Genomic DNA, 18972 nt, shown 5'->3' on the forward strand with positions numbered 1-18972 from the left:
TCCACAGTCATGCAGCGCTGAACGAGTCAGCTTTGTCATAGGCCTGTTATGAGAGGTCATTACCAGTAGTGAATAATCTTATAATGCCTCAGGTTGTTTGCTTACGGTTGTTTGCTAAGGTCATATTATAAATACCTTATTAACCATAAATAGAGAGCACGATTGATTTTCAGCTGATGCTTATATAGCAGAAACCTGTGAGATGCAGGTGCACAATAAAGATGTACAGTAGTTCTGCCTCAACGCATTGGTCCCAGGGGAATCTGACAATCAGACCCCATAACTGAACAGCATTTCTGCCCAGTGGCAACCTGGGGCAGAGCATGGTCCATGCTAAAGCTACCAGTACATGTGGCCAACAGATCAGCAGGGTGATTGAAGTAGGGCAGGGGGTTTAGAATACTAAAATCTGCAAAAACAGGAATTGAGGGACTGAGGTTCACAAGTAACATTTAACTGTACATTCTCCTTCACATTCATTGGATAATTAGAAGCCAGGGACCAAACCGTGACTGTTGACGACATAGCAAGGGGTTCCTGACAGAATTTTCCACTTTGTTATTATTTGAACTTGTCTCATTTAAGGCATGTTGAAGAAATCTTGCTTTCAGGTCCTTTGACAGAACACCAAATTAGTTAAATTAGTTAAATTTATGGATTAAATTTTCCTCACATCCTAGGAGGCTTTGAACCCTAATAACATCATTTTAGTTCTGTAACACAAAACAGCACAATGTTGTCGTAGTTTTGTTTGAGACTTGACCTGAAAAATGAAGGGGGAAAAAAAAAACACTAAAAAGCAGCTGGCTTTCATGTCCTCATTCAGCTCAATAGATCTACAACTAACTGGCGCCCCCTTGTGGGGTCAAGGTTCACACTGGCTCTTTATATTGTGAGAAGTGGTCATTGCCACAGCACCCAGTTTTGAATATTATTAGAAAATATTTAACAGTGTGGAAATTCTGGCTTATAGGCAGTATCTGGCCGCAAAGTTACTGTATCTTTCAAACAACATCCCACTGGGTGCAATTCTGCCTTATAGGCAGAAAGTGAAAAGATTCAGCAAACATATATGTGGAAAAAGCACTATTTCAGCAAGTATTATTTAGCATTATTGATCATTCACAAATGTTACGATAAACATTTTTTTATTTTTTATTTGTACAATTATTTACTGGCTGTTGGAAGATTAGAGATTTTTTGTAAGGTTTCATGGTGAGGAGCTGCTTATTCTCGCTCCCTGACATGGATTGATCTACTGCATTAGTACTGTAAAAATACTTACATGATGTCATTTAGCCTCATTCTGTTTCCATGCAAACTTCCACACCAACAACTGTAATTGTTATGCACAAAAAGACCCTTATGCAGAGACAGACAGCTGACCTTTGACCCCGATAGAATATGTCCAGAATCAAGTAAATCTGTGTAAGTTCATTGCAAATCACCCCTATGAACAACCCAGAGCTGACATGGAAATATGGATGAAAATGATGATGAAGATGGACATGAAAGAAAAGAGAACTAAGTTTCCACATCTGGTTGAATATGTACCTTTGATACACAAGATGCACAAGGATGTAAGCTTTTCCAAAACAAACATATTGACCCACTAGACATATATCATATCAAAAAGGGCTAAGAAGAAACTGACTTTCACAAGGCAAAAATGCTGAACGCCTGTCCAAAAACTTTATTTTACTGCAGAGAGGTTGTCCACAATAACTGAATAACACCCTGACAAAAACCTCATTCACAAGGCTAGAACCATCACAAAAGTGCTCTCCGTCAACTCCAACATGTCACCCAATCAAACCACCTGAAATAATTTAGCATTTACTGTGAGCACGCTGTAAAACTGCATATGCATAAAAAAAACCTTCCAAACTTCCACCCAGGGGAGCTACTGAGTGTACATAAACCACAATATAAATGATGGAAAATTTACACATTTTTAATCATACTGTTTAATATTAGTGGAAAATGTGAAGAATGTGACCTATTATATGAGTGTAATGTAGTCAGCACGTGCGACTGTATTATTTGCATAATGATGGGATGTGTTACATGTGTCGCTGTGGCATATTTCCTCTTCAATCTTCACATAAGGAAAATATGAAAATGAACAAATCTTTCCTCTTGTGGGGCAAGCTACTCAAGGGCCAACTTTGACAAATCACAAGAAGAAAGATTTGACAGTGTTTTTATGTGCTTTTGCTGGGTGCACACCTTGCTATGCTTTCTCTGCCTGCCTCCCCATCCTGAGGAAATTAGTACCTCTTTACAGGGAGGAAAGGGGAAGTCCTGTGTGCGCGCGTGCATGAGTATCTGTTTTTGTGTCTATATTAATTTCTGTGAAGTTGTCAGACTTCACATGTACTGGTGTATTTTGCCTCATTTGTGGGTGATTCTGTTCAATGATGGTCACTTTTGAATGTTCTGTACTTTTGTATAGGTTTTTTTAACAATGCACATGTCTGAATTTATAGTTACACACAAGGATCTCTTGAGTCAGTAGCCACTACATTACTAATGAGGCTATTAATTGTCTCCCAAACTTAAATATGCTCTCCTTGTCAAGCCATTTAAAGAATGGAGGTGTTTCTGTTGTGCTATTGAGCTCAGTATGTGATATACTCCATGGCCAGCTGTATTATCAATACCACGGAGAAACATATAAGCAGCCTGGATCAGTGGGAAGATGAATGTTAAGTTTTATTCTTGAGCTGTTGAACTGATATATTTCTTATACCTCTGCTGATTTATTTTTTCCTGTTTGGAGTCTGCCTGCAGTGACATTTCTGTCATGTTGCGACTTGCAGCACGGGGAGATGATCAGGGTACAAAGCTTATTACCCGTAATGGCCCGGAGCTCTCGGGGCTAGTCATTTCAGATACATTCCCTGTAGGGCAGTTGACGCAGAGGTTTTGGGCATCGTAACCAAATTTGAGTAACTGCTTGCTACTTAGGTCTGGTGGTAGAGCAGTAAGTCATCACCTAGCCTGCCCCCTTGTGGTGAAATTCAAGATGTATAAAAATGAATGAAAATGACGGACCAGAGACAGCCCGCCAACACACCGGGCTGAATTAAAAAAATGATTGTCCTGAACATGGACCCCAAGTAAATGTAGTAAATTTTCCCTTGAGAAAAATAATTTATTACCAAAACATAATAAAACATTTCTGCCTGTACAGAAAAAACGTAACACAACAACGTTTACTCGTGAGTCGAAATTAAATGTACAAATCTTGATTTAATCCAGTAAAAGGCAATATAAAGAACACGTTATTTCTAATAGTGACGTTATTTCATCAGAACACCTAAATTTAGGGTGATTTATCGTTGATTTGTTTATAAAGCAGCAACCTGTGTTTCAGGAAATGCTGTCCATTGTGTGGTAATAAAACAATAACTCAAGGGGCGAGGGGAAAAACTGTTGCAATTTGTCCACGCATGAGTATACCAACAGGCCAGGACATGCACTCCTGCCTCAACAGCTCAAGAATTCTAAAAATAAAAAACGTCCCCAACATACACGGTATACAGCACTGGATCTACTTTAATGTGTCACAGCCAAAGGGGAAAGGTACCCTTTCATTCAGAACCGAAGGAACAATTCACAGCTTAATGTATTCTGTGAAGAAGTCGTTAATTGTGAACGAATTATTTCAGAAGACAGTCTGTGTTCTGTAACTTACTGTCTTGTTGTTTTATTATTATACATTTTTGGATATAGGATCATTATAACTTTATGGTAGGTATTCTGTGAAAATGACACACTTCATTTTATGTTCATTTTCACCTATATCATGCTGGAATTCAAAATGCAACCCCAAAACATTCAAACAGAATGAACCTGTACTTCGTCAGAATAGAAAGACTGATAATTAACAAGTTCTACGGGTTTTCGGGTCGGACAAGAAGATTGTTCAGCACTTTACTAGGACAAAAAGGTAGTTAAAAGAGTAATTGCTCAAACTCCGCCCGAGTTCAGCCGGGGGGGGGGGGGGGGGGGGGGGGGGGGGGTTGTAACCCACTGGGAACTACTGTGTGCTGAAAACTCGCAGGAGGGCAAGAGAATCAAGCACTTCAAGTAACTTTTGCCACTGGAGCTGCGCTGTCGCTGCCACAGGGTCCGCGAACGTTTATCATTCTATTCATTATAAGTCTGGCAGCGAGCGCATAACTACCTGATGTACCGGATACGGTTTCAGCTCTACGCGCTGTTGGTGGGACTCGCGGCTGCAGGTGAGACAGAAAACCGATAAATGCTCGTTTTGTTTTGCGGAAATATGTACTGTATTATTAACAAAGCAGACTTCGCTTGTTTTGAATTGTATTATTATGAAAATAATACGAACAACAACAATAATAATAAACATAAAGTATCCTAACATTAATAATTATTTAATACGCGTGGATATGGCACGGATATACGTGGAGATACTGTATTCATTTACTACTGACCGGTATTGAGTTTTTTGCATGTGGGGTCACGTTTAAAGTAATTTGAATGAAACTCGCTTCAACGTAGCCAGTGTCAAGTTTGTCGGCATTTTTCAGCACTCAGTGATATTCAATTAAATGTCACTCGAGTTGGCAGGAAATAGGTCCTATGGGCAAACTTGAAAACATTCCGTCTTTGGCGTGGAAAAAAACTGAACTGGAGCTTGCGAAATTAACCCATTGTCACCTGATGTAGGTGGAAACGAAGGAGTTCAATGCGTCCCACAGGTTCGGCTGCGCGTGAATTACAATGCGAGTCCCGCATCGGCAAAATACAGAACGCCGCCGACTCTTCTTAATTACTTTACAACGTTTGTCGGTGTTGAGTCAATGTCGCATTGTCTTGAACGTTTATCCGCCATCCTCTGTTTCCTGCCGCCTGAAGAACATGCAGTATATCCGCAGTTGCGTGCGACGCCAGTTGTCCTGTGATTATTATAGTTTCTAATAGTACAGCCACCTGTTCCCCTTCAGAGCTGGGATAGCTTCATGTGCGTTACGTTAAAACAGTTTTTGGGACATTCATAACGCCCGACACAATGACGACATGAATAAATGCTGTAAATGCCTGTTTTCCTAAACGTAAACCTGAAGGATGACATTCAGTCTCTCAGTTAATAGGCACATTACCAGATGAATACTAGTGCCACTACAGACAATGGAACGAATGATGTGGCTATTATTTATGCAATGCTGTAACTAAAACTCCGGTAGAGAAGTCTGGCTACCTTTGAAATCCCAGCCCATGATTGTATCTTCCTCTAGAGTTACACCACCTTATCTGTTCTGCAGTCCTGCCATTCCTCAGTGCTTTCAGCAGGAATATTGTTGTACACCCAAAACAAGCCAGGTTTTAATGGAAAATGCAAACAAAGGATGCTGTGTGGGTACCAGATTCTCCCTTCATTCTCCTTTGTTCTTGGGTCTGGCATGCCCTCTAACTCAAGTTGTTTACCACTGTATTGAATTCAGGCGACTAATATACTTAAACGCCACCAATTCCTGCTGGCTTTCTCAGCATTGTTTCAGTTATTTTCCCTCTCCCTGTATGCAGCTTTATCACAAAGAAAACAGGCTCTATTGATAGAGCGCAGGAGCGTTCTTGTTTGTAAGGAGGTCCCTGCTGTGAGAGAGCAAGGGCATTAATTGGCACTGAAGATATTGAAGCATTGAGCCAAGCCATGCAAATATCAACACAGTGTCAGACTGGTCTATGTATGCCCGCAAGTGATTTGATCTGCAAGTCTTCAGTAGAACGTTGCACTCAACACATGAAGACGTTTTCCTGTATGGTATTTTCACTGATGGGTGGAGCACTGGGCAGGTCTGCCTTGTTAAAATGACCTAACAAGTTTAACAAATGTGTAGCTGTTGTTATTGTTTCTCTCACACACTTATTCTGTCTCTTAAACACACGCACACACACACACACACACACACACACACACACACACACACGCACACACACACACACACACACACAGTCGTCTGTCTTTCTGAGATTAACTGTAAATTGTGATGTAAGACTTGTTAACTGGAAATGTGACGCAGTTACCAGGCACTGAAAGTAAAAGCTATGACAAACAAACACTGTCATTCTCTTCAACTCACATTTTTCGTCATGCTAAAGGCAGTTCATTTAGGAGGTGCAGCTTTCTGCTTACTGTTGTGTCGTTACCTGTTGCATCGCATCAAGAAGTTCAACCCCATGAACCTCAGTTAAAGAGCCCTGCACTCTGTCCCTTACGCCAAGCGCTGCAGTTTTGGTCCTGTTGAGGTTTGGCGTTTTGTCCTAAGAAATAATGGAAAAAGGATCTGCATGCTTAGATTCTTAAACAGGCACGTTCAATTACTTGATGAATTTCACTTTTAATCCTGTGAAAAAGTGAGTAAAATAAAAACCCAGGGCTGGTATTTGATTAGCCAGTCCAAGCATGGACTGACATGCACCCAAGTATTTGGTATTGTAATACCCAAACAAATGCCAGTGGACATTCTGAGCTTTTACACTCTTAGTTGATAGCGCTCATGTAAGATCAAAGAGTCTGCTGCTTGAAATGATAAAGGTGTAAGAAATCAATGAATACTCACAGAAAGTGCTTCTTTTTTCCCTTGGTGAGGCCTTCATACAATTCTGTTGTCCCTACCTAAAATTTGTCCTTAAGCCCCAATAAAAAGTTTAAGTAATTGGGTAATTAAGTTTCTTTTTTGGATAGCTGCACAACATTTTTCTGTTTCATTTCATAAATTACCCTGTAATATTGCGTAAGGAATGAAAACAGATGATGCTTGCCTAAATCCAAACTTGAGGGCAAACTATGAACCACTGGACTGAGTCCAGACCTTAACTGCATCTTTAAAGCTCATTCCTTTGTAAAGCCAGCCAGGCTCCCTGGCTTATCTGGGTACAAGGCCCTGCACTTACACAATGCTACAAGTGTCAGCTTGTCTAGACATTCAGGTCCGGCACTCAGGCACACTGGCAAACGGAAGCGCAGAGCTGGGGTAAGATGAACAGGTCCATAAGAAAACCCAATAAACAGCTCTTCACAAAAAGAACAGCACTGAACTGAGCAATCTTAGGGACTTGCCCAATATTTACATTACTCATGTTTGTCCCAGACACAAGAGTTTGAACGGCACACTATGTGCCTGGAATCGGTTTGCATTCATCATGGTTATTTTCAGGAAACCACCGGTCACCAGCCGTATTCACGATGCGAACCAATTTACTGCTTTGTTTTACGCGGCATTCCCCGTAAAGCAAGGAAGCAGCGAGTTGGCTGTGTTTACCAGCTCTGCTAATGCGATTTTCATGCATTACCTCACCCAGAATAACAGACCCAAATACATTTTTGCTCCTTTGAAGCATCTCTTGAATGGACCTCGGTGACTGTTTTTTGTGTGCTCTACACCCTTAGGTCACTGACATCTCAGACAAAAAGCACTAATTTATATTGTGGAAGAGCCATTTACTTCTGCGTGTGTGTGTGTATGTAGGTGGACTATTTTCACTTTTATCTGTGAAATGGTGTTGTGTGGGTGAAAATGTGTTATCATGTGTAGAGTTGTTGGGGGGGTGGGGGTAGTATTCCCCAGATCCAGTATCTTATGATTCTTGTAAACCATCTGATTTCATGTAAGGGGAGGAGAGAGGGAAGGGAGGAGACAAAAAAGAGAATTAAAACTTTATAACAGGCCCTGAAAAGAGAATTTTATTTGTATTCAAAGAGGAAGCAGGAACATGTGTGGTATGCTGGGTGCTTGACTCATTTGGTGCTTTGTATTTAGAGCATTCTCACTGGTTGTGTCTGTCAGTTCTGTTTTATAACTGATCCATATAAGAAAGAGAGCAGTATGTACAGCAACAGTCAAATGGCATTGGAGGCTAGGTTGATTGCATTTTCTGTGTTTGATGAATGGCTCTCATTTCCAGTTTGCCAGTTTTGCCTCATGTCTTACAATTAATTTTATATGTGTGTGAGAGAGAGGGGAGAATTTATGTATGTGTTTGGGTGGGATTGTGTATGTGTATGTGCTTGTATGTGTATGTGTGCACCTGTGTGTGTGGCCAAACAAGTGGCCATGTGCTTAGACATATGTGTGTTAGGGTGTGAAGGGGCAGTCAGAAGGGTGCCTGCTCAAGATTCTCAGTCTGGAACAACCGGAACCTTCTCAGCCCCTCCCCCTGTCCACTCCCAGACCTGTATATACATAGGTCACTGTGTAAACCCGACACCTCTCCCTCAATGTATGAGGAACTTTGAACACTTTACCTGTGCTACTGCAAACTCTACATACAGCAGAGATAGTAGTCTCTTTGAAAACTTTGTGCTTGTACAAACTTTGCTTGTACAATGCCACAGCAGAGAAAAGACTCTTTGAGAAAAGACTCTTTGTGATCCTTCACAACACAGCTTTATATAAACACTAAGGTTCTGCCATTAGTTCTAAACTGAGAAAACAGTCAGGTTTGCTCTGTGAAAAGGATAACAAGGAGCCAGTGCAGATTCAACAGACATTAGCTGACTGTTGGATCTATTGTGTATAGTGCACTGCTGAATCACGAGTGAAAAACTAAAGTCCTAAAACATGATAGTATATCTTGGCCTGTGTATAAAATCAGAACTCTCCAGATGGTATGATACGTTGTGATAGAATGCAATAGCTTATCATGTTTTAAATTACATTTTAAAACCAAATTCAGGTATTGAATAGAGTTGTAATTAGTAATTTGCACTACCTATGCAAAGACAAGGTCTCACAACACCATTGGTTCTTAATATCCACATGTAAATGGCATCACATATTAGTGCTATGCAGCCAGGTCATCGCAATTCACATTATATGGTATGTGACCAGTTACACCAGGAATTTGGACAGAATATGACCTTGAGAGGGACCTGGATTTTTAGTTCTGGTTTTGTCTGGGAAACGGGCAAACCGCCTGTGTCAAATAAGAAGAGTTCTACACTTCTGGACAGCACAGCTGTCCCATCAGAATGGCTGTTATATCCAATTATGTGAAATTTCATTCCTTTCCAAATGCTGCTCTATTATAACCGAGCTTGGACACAGAATGGTGTAACTCATACTAATGACCTCAAGATGAATAGCTTGCCAGTAATAGTCCGTAAAAACTCCCTGGGCTATGGGACCACTTATTGTGCATTTGAAATCAAAAGCCTGAGCTGCCTCACTCATACGCAAATGGGCCACCAGACAAACAAACAAAGAGGCAAACAAACCCTGCCCTAAGCAATGAAGTGCTCGGTTCCACTGTGTCCCAGTGCTGGAGATAACATCAACCCTGACTGTATGCACACTGTCCACTCTACACGGCAACATGGACAGTAGACTGTAGCTCTGGATCAAAGCTGTAACTTGTCCAGCTTACAGCTTTCAGATACATAATTTACATGTACGCTAACTGACATATAGTAGGACCTATATGTAGGCATACATGTACATTACTACGTAGGTATTAAGGTAATGCATATGAAACATGGCTGCAGGAGATATTTCATGTAGACAAGGGTTAGGTTTTACTTAACTGCACTGACCTCACACCTTAACTGTGAAAAAGAGAACATTCATAATTTTGCATGTTGTATAAATATTGAGTTTGTCCTTAACTTTCCTCTATAGAATTTAAGAAGAAGTACATGGGGTTGCAGTCTTCCATTGGATAGCTTTAGTCATCTCTCACAACTTTGCAAGTGGCTTTGCTCTGTTTATGTCTGCTGGATTCAGTCAGTCATTTTAAGGGAAATTACTAATCAATATAAATCCCTCACTGATTAATATTATAAAATAATATATCATGTTACAGCAAAGTATCTTTCCCTATAATGGCTTGGCATTGGTCTTTTAATTCTTTATTGAAGAGTGCCAAATTAGTCTGGAAGTTGTCTTTTAATTGAATAGGACTTTATCTCAAGACGATTTTGACTGAATCCCAGGGTACGACATCAGTCATTGGGGTTAAATTGACTTGTGACAGATGTCATGCATTTTCATGTTGCCATGCAGTTGCTTTAACAGTAAGTTAAGGGGTTCATTCGTCCTGGTTCCACAGCCTCTTGGCGAGAGCACAAAATGGCTGCCCTTTGTGTTCTGCCTCCTGAGTGCTTTTGTTGTGGGTGGATGTTGCCTTCTCACACGTACTGCGCACCAAGAAACCAGTGAGTCTGCTTGAGCCTTCTGTCTCCAGCCACCAGCCACAGTCATTAACTCTGGTTGATATAACTGTGATGGAATCTCTCTGATGGGCTTTTAAAAAAAGTCCCATGTTTCCTTCTCCCGACATTTCCTGTGAAACCAACATCTAAAAATAATAACACCCAAACATCCCTCGAGGTTTTTTGGAGCGCTCATTTAAAACACATTAGAGGATGGACGAGACAACTGCTCTAATGAGAGCAGGTTTTTTTTTCTGTCTAATGGACAATATGCGTCCTGAATTGACTGACAGGAAGCTCTTGGTGTGCTGATAAGGCCAGTGGGTTCCTGGAGAATGGGGCAGCTGGACTGATGGTTTTCCCAGCAATAAGAATGACCTCATGTTATATAAACGTCTATACATTCATATGGCAGTATATGGAGTCAGACTGTGACAATCAACACAAAGGAGGGTGGGACTATGAGACAGTAAATCCCATGAAAAACATATGGTTGGACATTCTGACCATTTACTGCACGAATCAGCCTTACCAAAGACCAAAGATCTGGGTGGTTGTGCAAGTGATTTTCCTGAAGACTTAATTCATATGGTTTGGTGTAATGTCCTTATGTTAAGAGTGGTTATATTGGAAAGCACAACGACCTGATCCTGTCCACTAACAGATCACAGCAAACACTAGACTCTGATGCCAGGGTGGCCCTCTTGTCAGTGTTTGTCTGTATCTGTTTTTCCTAATTGCACATGTGCAGTTGGCATATGCCAATACTGTTCAGCAAACAACGACAAAGAGAGATGCCATTTTCTTAACAGCTCCAAACATGCTAACCAATCAGGAATGCAGCAAAGGGCTGTACATTTCAGTTGACTTCAGTTAATAAATGAGGTCAACGGCTGTAAAGCCTGCATTTCATTCATATTGCACTGTTTGTTATCTCAGTGGTGACATCTCACTGGAATGGCGGACTTTTTGAGCTAAGAGGGATAACCACTTCAATAATCACTGCTCGCTCTCCTGTCTCTGCATTGCCTCCATCAAATCCTCTGTAGCTCTTGCAGCAACAAAAACGTTGAGCTTCAAATCTCACATTATGTCACCACTCCTCTTACAGGTAGCTGAGATTTTTGGAACTGCGTAATGCCTGACAGCACCTTGTCCTATAGTACTCAGACTCCTTGCGGCGAGTAACTGCTTTAGACTCTCCTCCTGTATTAGCCTGTCATTTTGCTGCCTTTTGCTGAGTTGTTTTTTGGTGTGCTGTGCCCTGAAGAAAACTTGGCATAGGTTTGGACTGCATGCAATCGCTTTGACAGGAAATTGCAAGGACTGGTTGTTGGGCATGTCAGACATTTTGTATTTCAGCTGTGTCAAATTGGAAAGGGTATTTGTTGTGCTTTAAAAGTGCACATTTTATTTAAAATGTTGTGAGCTCTTTTCCAGTTTAAGTGAGATGAGCTCCCTAAGCACAATCTTGAGTGCATTTTAAGCCTTTGTCTCTGTGTGTCAGTGTGATACATGTGTTTGCTGATTTTACAGCAGAGCACACCAATGATTTAAAATATTGTAAAATGCCTGCAAATGTTTTGTGCAAGCTGTAGTTTTCCCCAATATGCATACCTCTACAAGGCACATCTCAGCTACAGAGTGCTTGCAGAGCAGGTTTTTTTCCTTCTTGTGAAAGTGGAAAGCACTTCTGCACCCTCTCAAAGCAAGGAAAATCATTTGATTCAATTCACTTAATGGAAAATGTTGCAGTCAGAGGACTGTCACCAGTCTGTCACAGTCTAGACTCTCTAGACTGTCACCAGTCTAGAGAGTTTAAAAAAAAAAACTAAAAATCCAGTACCACATGTGTGGTTTGTGAAGTTTGATACTGTAAAACACAAACATGCCAATTTCACAGACAGAATGCCTGACCAAATGCACGCGTCCAGAAAACCCATGAGATTTGCCTGAACAATGACTATGGAAAAGGAACTGCAGCAGCAGTTTCAAAGCAAAGTCAATTAGCCAAGCACTGACGTAATGTTGTTTTTGTGGAGTGAGCAGGATCTCTGAACACTGATTAAGACCTTCTTCCTCACGGCTGCCTTTGAGATGGTGTTCTGTGGGAGTTAGTCGTCTTTTATCGGCTGCCAAACTTGCTGCCAGTTTTCAAACTTGCAAAGTTTGGTCTTTTTTGTTAGGTTCTTCATTGTACAAGGGCTTACAGTCCTGTGCGGGAGTTCATATAGGTGTTGAAAAGGCTATTGCAGCAAACACATAAATTTGAATAGATTGTTATGTATTACTGAAATTTTTAAAACCACTGGTGTTCTTTGTCTAACATTTGTCATCTGCAATTAATTTTTTTTTTTGACAAAAACAATGAAACAATGAAAAGAATATGACTAATTCTGTCATGACATGGTTCACAAATTCATTCACCTGTTTTATGAGGATTTACATTTTTTCTGTCACTGTGTTTGTCCAGTGTACTTCTGTCACCCTGTCATCTCTGTGTTAGTTATGCAGTTTATTGCTCCAGAATTATAAGTCATTTAATTTCATTCAAGTCAATTAATTTCAATTTCATTGTAAGTCATTTAATATTTTATTCCACTTTTGGTCAGTCAGTGTACTGCTGCAGTGTTAGCGTATTGCTGCAATGTTAGTCTGCCTATTGTGCAGTGTTAGTGTCTTACTTCAGTATCACTTGTTCAGTGTAGTTCTCCAGTGTTTAGCCTCTGTGTCAGTTGGTCATCATATTGTTGTAGTGGTCAGTCAGTAAACTGGTTTCAATGTGTCTAGTTTCAGCCATTTTTCCATGCCCCCAGGTGTGCTGCGGGTTGGAGGGATAAAGATCTACACGTCAGACGAGGTCGAGGCGGTAAATGGCACAGACGTCCGGCTGAAGTGCACCTTCCAGTCCACCCATACGATCGTTCCCAAAATGGTGTCAGTGTCCTGGAACTTCCGGCCCCTGTCCAAAGGGCAGGAGGAGTCGGTAAGTGGTGGGACGGGGGGGTGGGCGGGGAGTGGGCGAGGGACAGGCAAGGGCTGGACATGCATGTAAGGGGCCTGCTAACAATGTGATGACAAAACATACCCTGACCCCTGCTAGGGTGTACATGTGATCTTCTGAGCTGCACAGCTAATGTCAACCATTCGTAGAATATTTATTTGCTCATTAGAAAGTATATTCTCAAACAAGAAATACTTGTTTAACTCGAGCATCGCAAAGTACATATTAGCATTGGCCATTGCCACTGTTTTTTGGTTCAATTAGGGCTGGGCAACTGCTGAGTTTAAAGTTACTTCCAGTTAGCAACTGCTTTACAAGTGGCATGCCAGGTGAGAGCATGTTGACATCATCAGATGACCCTGCAAATCCTATCGATACTTTATTACAGGTTCTCTTTTTTTAGAATTCCCTACCCCTATTCATAAACTGATTTAACCACACTCTGTATGATGGACTCTTGCTAACAATGTGAAAAAACCACAGATGCTTTAAAATTGCAATTCACTTAAATTGGTGTGGCATCTCATGGTATAGTCAACTGCTAATGAAATTTTAAAGCTTCTTTCTAGACACCAGTACAAAATTCAGTGCAATCCTGTTACATTAGTTAGTTTTAAAACTGCCCTATGCACATTCTGTATTCCAAATAATCCCCTTTCTGCTCCCCACCAGGTGTTTTACTACCAGGATAAGCCTTACCTGCCATTAGAGGGGCGTTTCCGAAAGCGGGTGTCTTGGGCGGGGGACATCATGGGAGGGGACGCTTCCATCATGCTGAGGGAAGTGAAGTTCACCTATAACGGGACGTTCAGCTGCCAGGTGAAGAACCCTCCAGATGTCCACGGAAACGCTGGAGAAGTTCGGCTAAGGGTTGTTGCCACAGGTCGGTCTCGAGCCTATGACTTTATATATAAAACTATAGTATCAGTGCTGTGGTTATTAGTCCACAAAATTTGACGCAGTCTTCAAACAGTTTGATCCCATTTCTGTTGCTGATGTATGTTGTAGCACACTGAGGTGTCTGCTCTACATTTACAATTCAGTCATAGTTTTCTGCATGTATATAAAACTCTGAGCAGAGAACATGAGCTTGTGTACAAAAAAGAACAGTGATCAAAGACATTGTCCATCATAGTACTATTGACCATGCAGTCCAATAATTAGCCATCTGCTTCAGTAGTCGTATCACAAGCACTGAGAATTACAGTATGACCAGTTATCCTACTGTCTGTCCTTCTTACTCTTCTTACTCCGCAGCATCCTACTCTGAGATTGCAATTCTGGCAGCCGCCATAGGGGGTGGCATTTTGGTCATGCTGATCATTGTCTGCATCATCGCCGGCATCCGGGCTTGTCTCAAGAGACGCAAGGAGAAGGACCTGACCCAGCCCCGCCGGGAGAGGAAGGACCCCACCTTGTGGTGAGGGAGGGAGAGAGCGAGTTGGTGAAGGGTGGTGACGGGGCGTGGCACTGGACCCGAGAGCTGCTGCTCCTCCTCTGCCACCGTCTCACCTTCCCTTTATCTCCAGGGAGAGACTGGGACGTGGGGTTCGGGAGCAATGGGTGGTGTGTGGTGCTCTCTTCTGGAAGCTCAATCTTAAGCTGTGTACATTCCTACGGCCACACTGTGCAGTACTACTGTGGAGCGCAGCTGGACTGACACTAGATGGAGGGGACTGGAGAAACGTAGCTACTTGTATATCGCAAAGCATCACCTTGACTGAAAATGCTGATATCTAACACAATATGCCTTTTTCCATTCCTGTAGCTTCAGTCTGCACAGATGAGGGTTAAAATAAGAATCCCTTCACACATTTCATTTAAAATGCTCAGTTTAGAATTCTAATGTCAAAGGAGAGGGACAACTCACAAACTAACCATGACAAACATTGTTTCCTTACTCTGGTCAATACCCTCATCTTTCAGTGCTCTAAGTGCCAGCATCTCTGTCCTAGTAAACTCCCAGTCGGCCTACTCAGTAACCTAGGCATGCAATATGAAGTCTGACGCCTTCTCAATGATATTAGTGTTACCACTATGGCTCTGATCATTGTTGTGATGAGGTCAATTGCGGATATAGGCCTCCAAAGTGAAAATTATAAACTGATTGGTCAACATTTATAAACAGATATGTTATATGCTTTTTCTGAAGCATTTAGTCTCAAATTACTACACATTATTTACTTTAAAAGTATTTATAGCATTAAATATATAAGTCCCTTTCTATGTGGAACAATGCAAGATTGTGGTCTGAATTTTCATGGTCAGACGGACATGTTCCAGTTTCCTGGCTGTGGTGTCTGAGGACATGGGAGTGAATGGGACAGAGACTTGACTTTTGGGTGCAGGGTTTTTTTTGATTCCAAAGGTTTTCGGGTCTTTCCGCCTCTGGTGCCTCTCCTGGACCTCACTGCTTCCAAAAAAGCAAGGGCAAAAGAGCAACTTGTTGTCACTTTTGTCAAGATTTCACTCTAGCAGCATTTTGGGGGAAAAAACCTACAATTATTTGAAAGATAATTTAAATTAAAAGTCATTTTTTTGACTAAAGAAAGTACAAGAGAAATTGATCTTTCCCCCTAAAGAAGCATTGCTAGAAGTAGACCATGAGATGGTCACACATTTTGATTGACTGTAGTCAAGTCACCTTTGAAGGACATGGGTCTAAGCTTCTTGGTGGAGGTGGAGGTTACAATGGGTGTGTGTGTGTGGAGGATGTGGGGTGGTTATGGACTCCCACCATCTTTTGCAGTCTAAACCTGTTCATCACTATGCGACACTGATATCTGTCTGATGTCTGTGTGTATGTGTGCATGTGGGTTCTGTGTTTATGTCTGTGTGTGTGATGTATGTGTATGCATGTATGTGTGTACGTGTGTGTGTGGGGGGGTTGCGTTTGTGTATCTCAGCCACCCAGCGAGAGCCTTGCACCTGTACGTAAAGGAGGAAGAGATCGAGATTGACAGCTCTGATGGGATGATCTCAGAGCCAAGCACCAAGGACCCCAGCTCCTCCTCTGAGGAGGAGCAGAGCTCAGATGAATGTGATAATGATGATGACTGACACTTAAACCGCCCAATGGGAAGGTTGGATGATGGCTCAGCAGCAGCAGAGACAAGGAGCTGGACAGATAGAAAAATCCCTGGAGGAAGGGAATATCTACTCTTGTCTAGGCTAAGTGTACTGGATGATTGGCAAGTTCTGGGTGCCAGATCCTCAGATAATAATTTATAAAAAAAATGATATCACTTAAAATGTAGAACTTAACGTGACAAAGGTTGTCAAATGTCAATACACAAAAAGCCTAAATGCGATCAATAACAGTGCATGTTTTGCGTGCCTCTGTCAAATGTTCCTTCCCAGACTCAGATTAGCTACCCTTTACTGCCCAGGCCATACCAATGCAGGATGTGGCTAACCTGATGCAAGGAATACTCCTCCTACCTCCTACTGGGTGTGAGAGGTACTGCAGTAAATACTCTCCCCCAGCAGTGCCTGTACAGTGAGTTCATGATGCCATGATACTCATACAAAAATAGCAGCTGATTAGATGTTTTGAGACAGTGGGGGAAAAAAATATTTATTTATACAAATGACCAAAATGAATTGTATTGAATCTATCATCTGTGAGCACTGGTCCATCAATTTAACAGCATTATAAATCATACAAGTAGACTCAGAAGGACTGGGCTGATGTCTTAAGGAGGAATGTTATTTGTTGTTGTGAAACACGTACAAAGTTGTGTAAGAACAGACAAAAGACATCTGGACAAAAGGTGCTATGAGCAGAAACTTCCCAGAGGCTGGCCCTCCAGGCCTGTTAGCTGCACGCGACATTCAGTCTATCGTCTGAAAGCGCTCAGCGGGGCTGTCCAATATTACTGTCATTTGAGGTATGAGCACACCTGCTGCTATAGCTCCCACCAGAAGCTCAAACTCAGTGCCAGTCACTGACCTGGATCCCCTACCATCAAAAGGCCACCTTTCACTAAACTCTGCCAGGGATAGGTTGTTTCTGCTGCCCTCCCATGGTTCACTATGAACCTGAGGGAGAGGCTGTGATGGTATGTGGTGCAGACGGAGATGTTTTTGCATTAGTAGTGTTTGTGCACTTACTGGAAATTCCGCACCCTACAGGAATTGCTGGGTTACACTGTTTTTAGTGTCAATCTGTGTAACAATTAGACAGATTGCATTTGCAGAGCGGGGGTGGTGGCGGGGGGGGGGGGGGGGGGGTTGGGGGGGTGTTGGGTGTTATGAACTAAGACCAGGCTCTGCGTTTTCCTTCCTCCCCACCCCTGTATGGGCTTCAGAGGGTCTATTTTGTTGGATCTGCAGACAAACCATGACTGAGGCTTCAGCTAAACATGTTTCATGTTAACTGGGGTTTGTGAACCCACTAAGCTGGACAGAGTTGCAGTCAGGTCTGAAAACCCTGGAATGACAAATGCCTTTCACTTGGAAACCATTTGTTTTATAAGTGGAACTAAAAATGCACCCTTCCAACAGTTATAATGTTCATCTATGCAAACATAAGCTTGTACAATGAACAGTCATTTATTTTGTAAGACTGAAAATGGTATTTTTGTAAGTTTGTCATTTTGTTTCAAAATCTAACTTTATAGTACTGTTGCTGAATTTAGAGGCAATGTGCAAATTCCTCTACAGTTTTATAATAAAGAACAATTTGCTTTTTGTACTTTAAAAATGTGAGGTTCTCGTTTTTATTATGTTGACACCAAAAGTGAAACAAAACCAGACAAATTACACAAACGCACACAAACACATAAGCTGTAGGAATATAGTATATATAGTTAACTCCTGTTCTCTGAAGCTCTCTCTCACATTGTTTGCATGTAGGTGTAGTGGAGGATACAGATCAAAGTCTAAACCTCTGGTTTGGTTTGTCAAACGAATTATTGACAGAGTGAAGATGGACCCAGAGTCAGAAAGGGACAAAGACAGGAACAGGGGAGCACTGTGTAAAAATGACTGCATTCACTCCTTGAGAATGTCAGCAGTGAGCAGAAACTTAAATCATGCTAATGTCTGCATACCCCAAGCTCCACCCAACTATACACAAATTTGCTTTGGTCTCCAGCAGGGCTGTTCTACTCAAGTAATTTCAACCTCTTGCTGGGCAGGAAGCCACAAAATTAGCTGGGATTCATTTCCTGTGTAGATAGATCCTTATTAAACATGAAACAGAACTTGGAAGATTTACAGTACCAGTCAAATGTCTGGACACACCTACTCATAGAAGGGTTTTTCTATATTTTTACTATTTTCAACATTTTTGAATAAAAAGCACCTGACTATGACATAAATGGAATTATGCAGTGACCAGAAAAGTGTTAAACAAGTCAAACCTATCTTATATTTTAAATTTTCATAGTAGACAATAGCCAGTCCAGGTAAAACACAAAAGGAAATTTGTTCACAAAATATCTTCCTGTTGCTGTCTCTTAACCACCCCCCTCCCTCCCAACACACACACCTCTCTCTCTCTCTTTCTCACTCACCCACACATACACTTCTGCAGTGGAATATTCCATGCCTGCAGGATAATGTGCATGAGGCATTATGATGTCACAAATGTACCTGTACACTCACAGAACTGGCTAGCTATTGGTAAATCAGGACCCAGCCCACGCCTCCACATTTGGGTATGTCAGCTAAGAGAAGCACAAATAACAAGAGTATGGTGAAAGATGTGCTTTTCCCCACAAGCCAAGAAACAACAATGCTGTATCAAAATGAAAGTGTGGAATTTAGCGTCTCC

At 41.6% G+C, this 18972-nt stretch overlaps 1 protein-coding gene across 1 annotated transcript; it reads left to right on the forward strand.

The window, feature by feature from the left end:
• The first annotated feature begins 4066 nt into the window (after positions 1 to 4066).
• On the forward strand, positions 4067 to 17393 carry LOC118783496 (myelin protein zero-like protein 2). Its single transcript, XM_036537392.1, has 5 exons — positions 4067 to 4250; positions 13006 to 13175; positions 13866 to 14076; positions 14451 to 14613; positions 16100 to 17393. The coding sequence occupies exons 1-5, from the start codon at positions 4196 to 4198 to the stop codon at positions 16251 to 16253; spliced, it is 753 nt and encodes a 250-aa protein (XP_036393285.1). The 5' UTR covers positions 4067 to 4195; the 3' UTR covers positions 16254 to 17393.
• Positions 17394 to 18972: the final 1579 nt, after the last annotated feature.

Source organism: Megalops cyprinoides, chromosome 9 (genome assembly GCF_013368585.1).
Source record: "Megalops cyprinoides isolate fMegCyp1 chromosome 9, fMegCyp1.pri, whole genome shotgun sequence".
In the NCBI taxonomy this organism is placed as follows: Eukaryota; Metazoa; Chordata; class Actinopteri; order Elopiformes; family Megalopidae; genus Megalops; species Megalops cyprinoides.

Excerpts from the sequence above, each read along its gene's own strand:
- LOC118783496 (XM_036537392.1), top strand. The coding sequence starts at position 4,196 with ATGTACCGGATACGGTTTCAGCTCTACGCGCTGTTGGTGGGACTCGCG. Across the intron at positions 13,176-13,865 it reads CCAAAGGGCAGGAGGAGTCG|GTGTTTTACTACCAGGATAA; the intron begins GTAAGTGGTGGG and ends GCTCCCCACCAG. Across the intron at positions 14,614-16,099 it reads AGGAAGGACCCCACCTTGTG|CCACCCAGCGAGAGCCTTGC; the intron begins GTGAGGGAGGGA and ends TGTGTATCTCAG.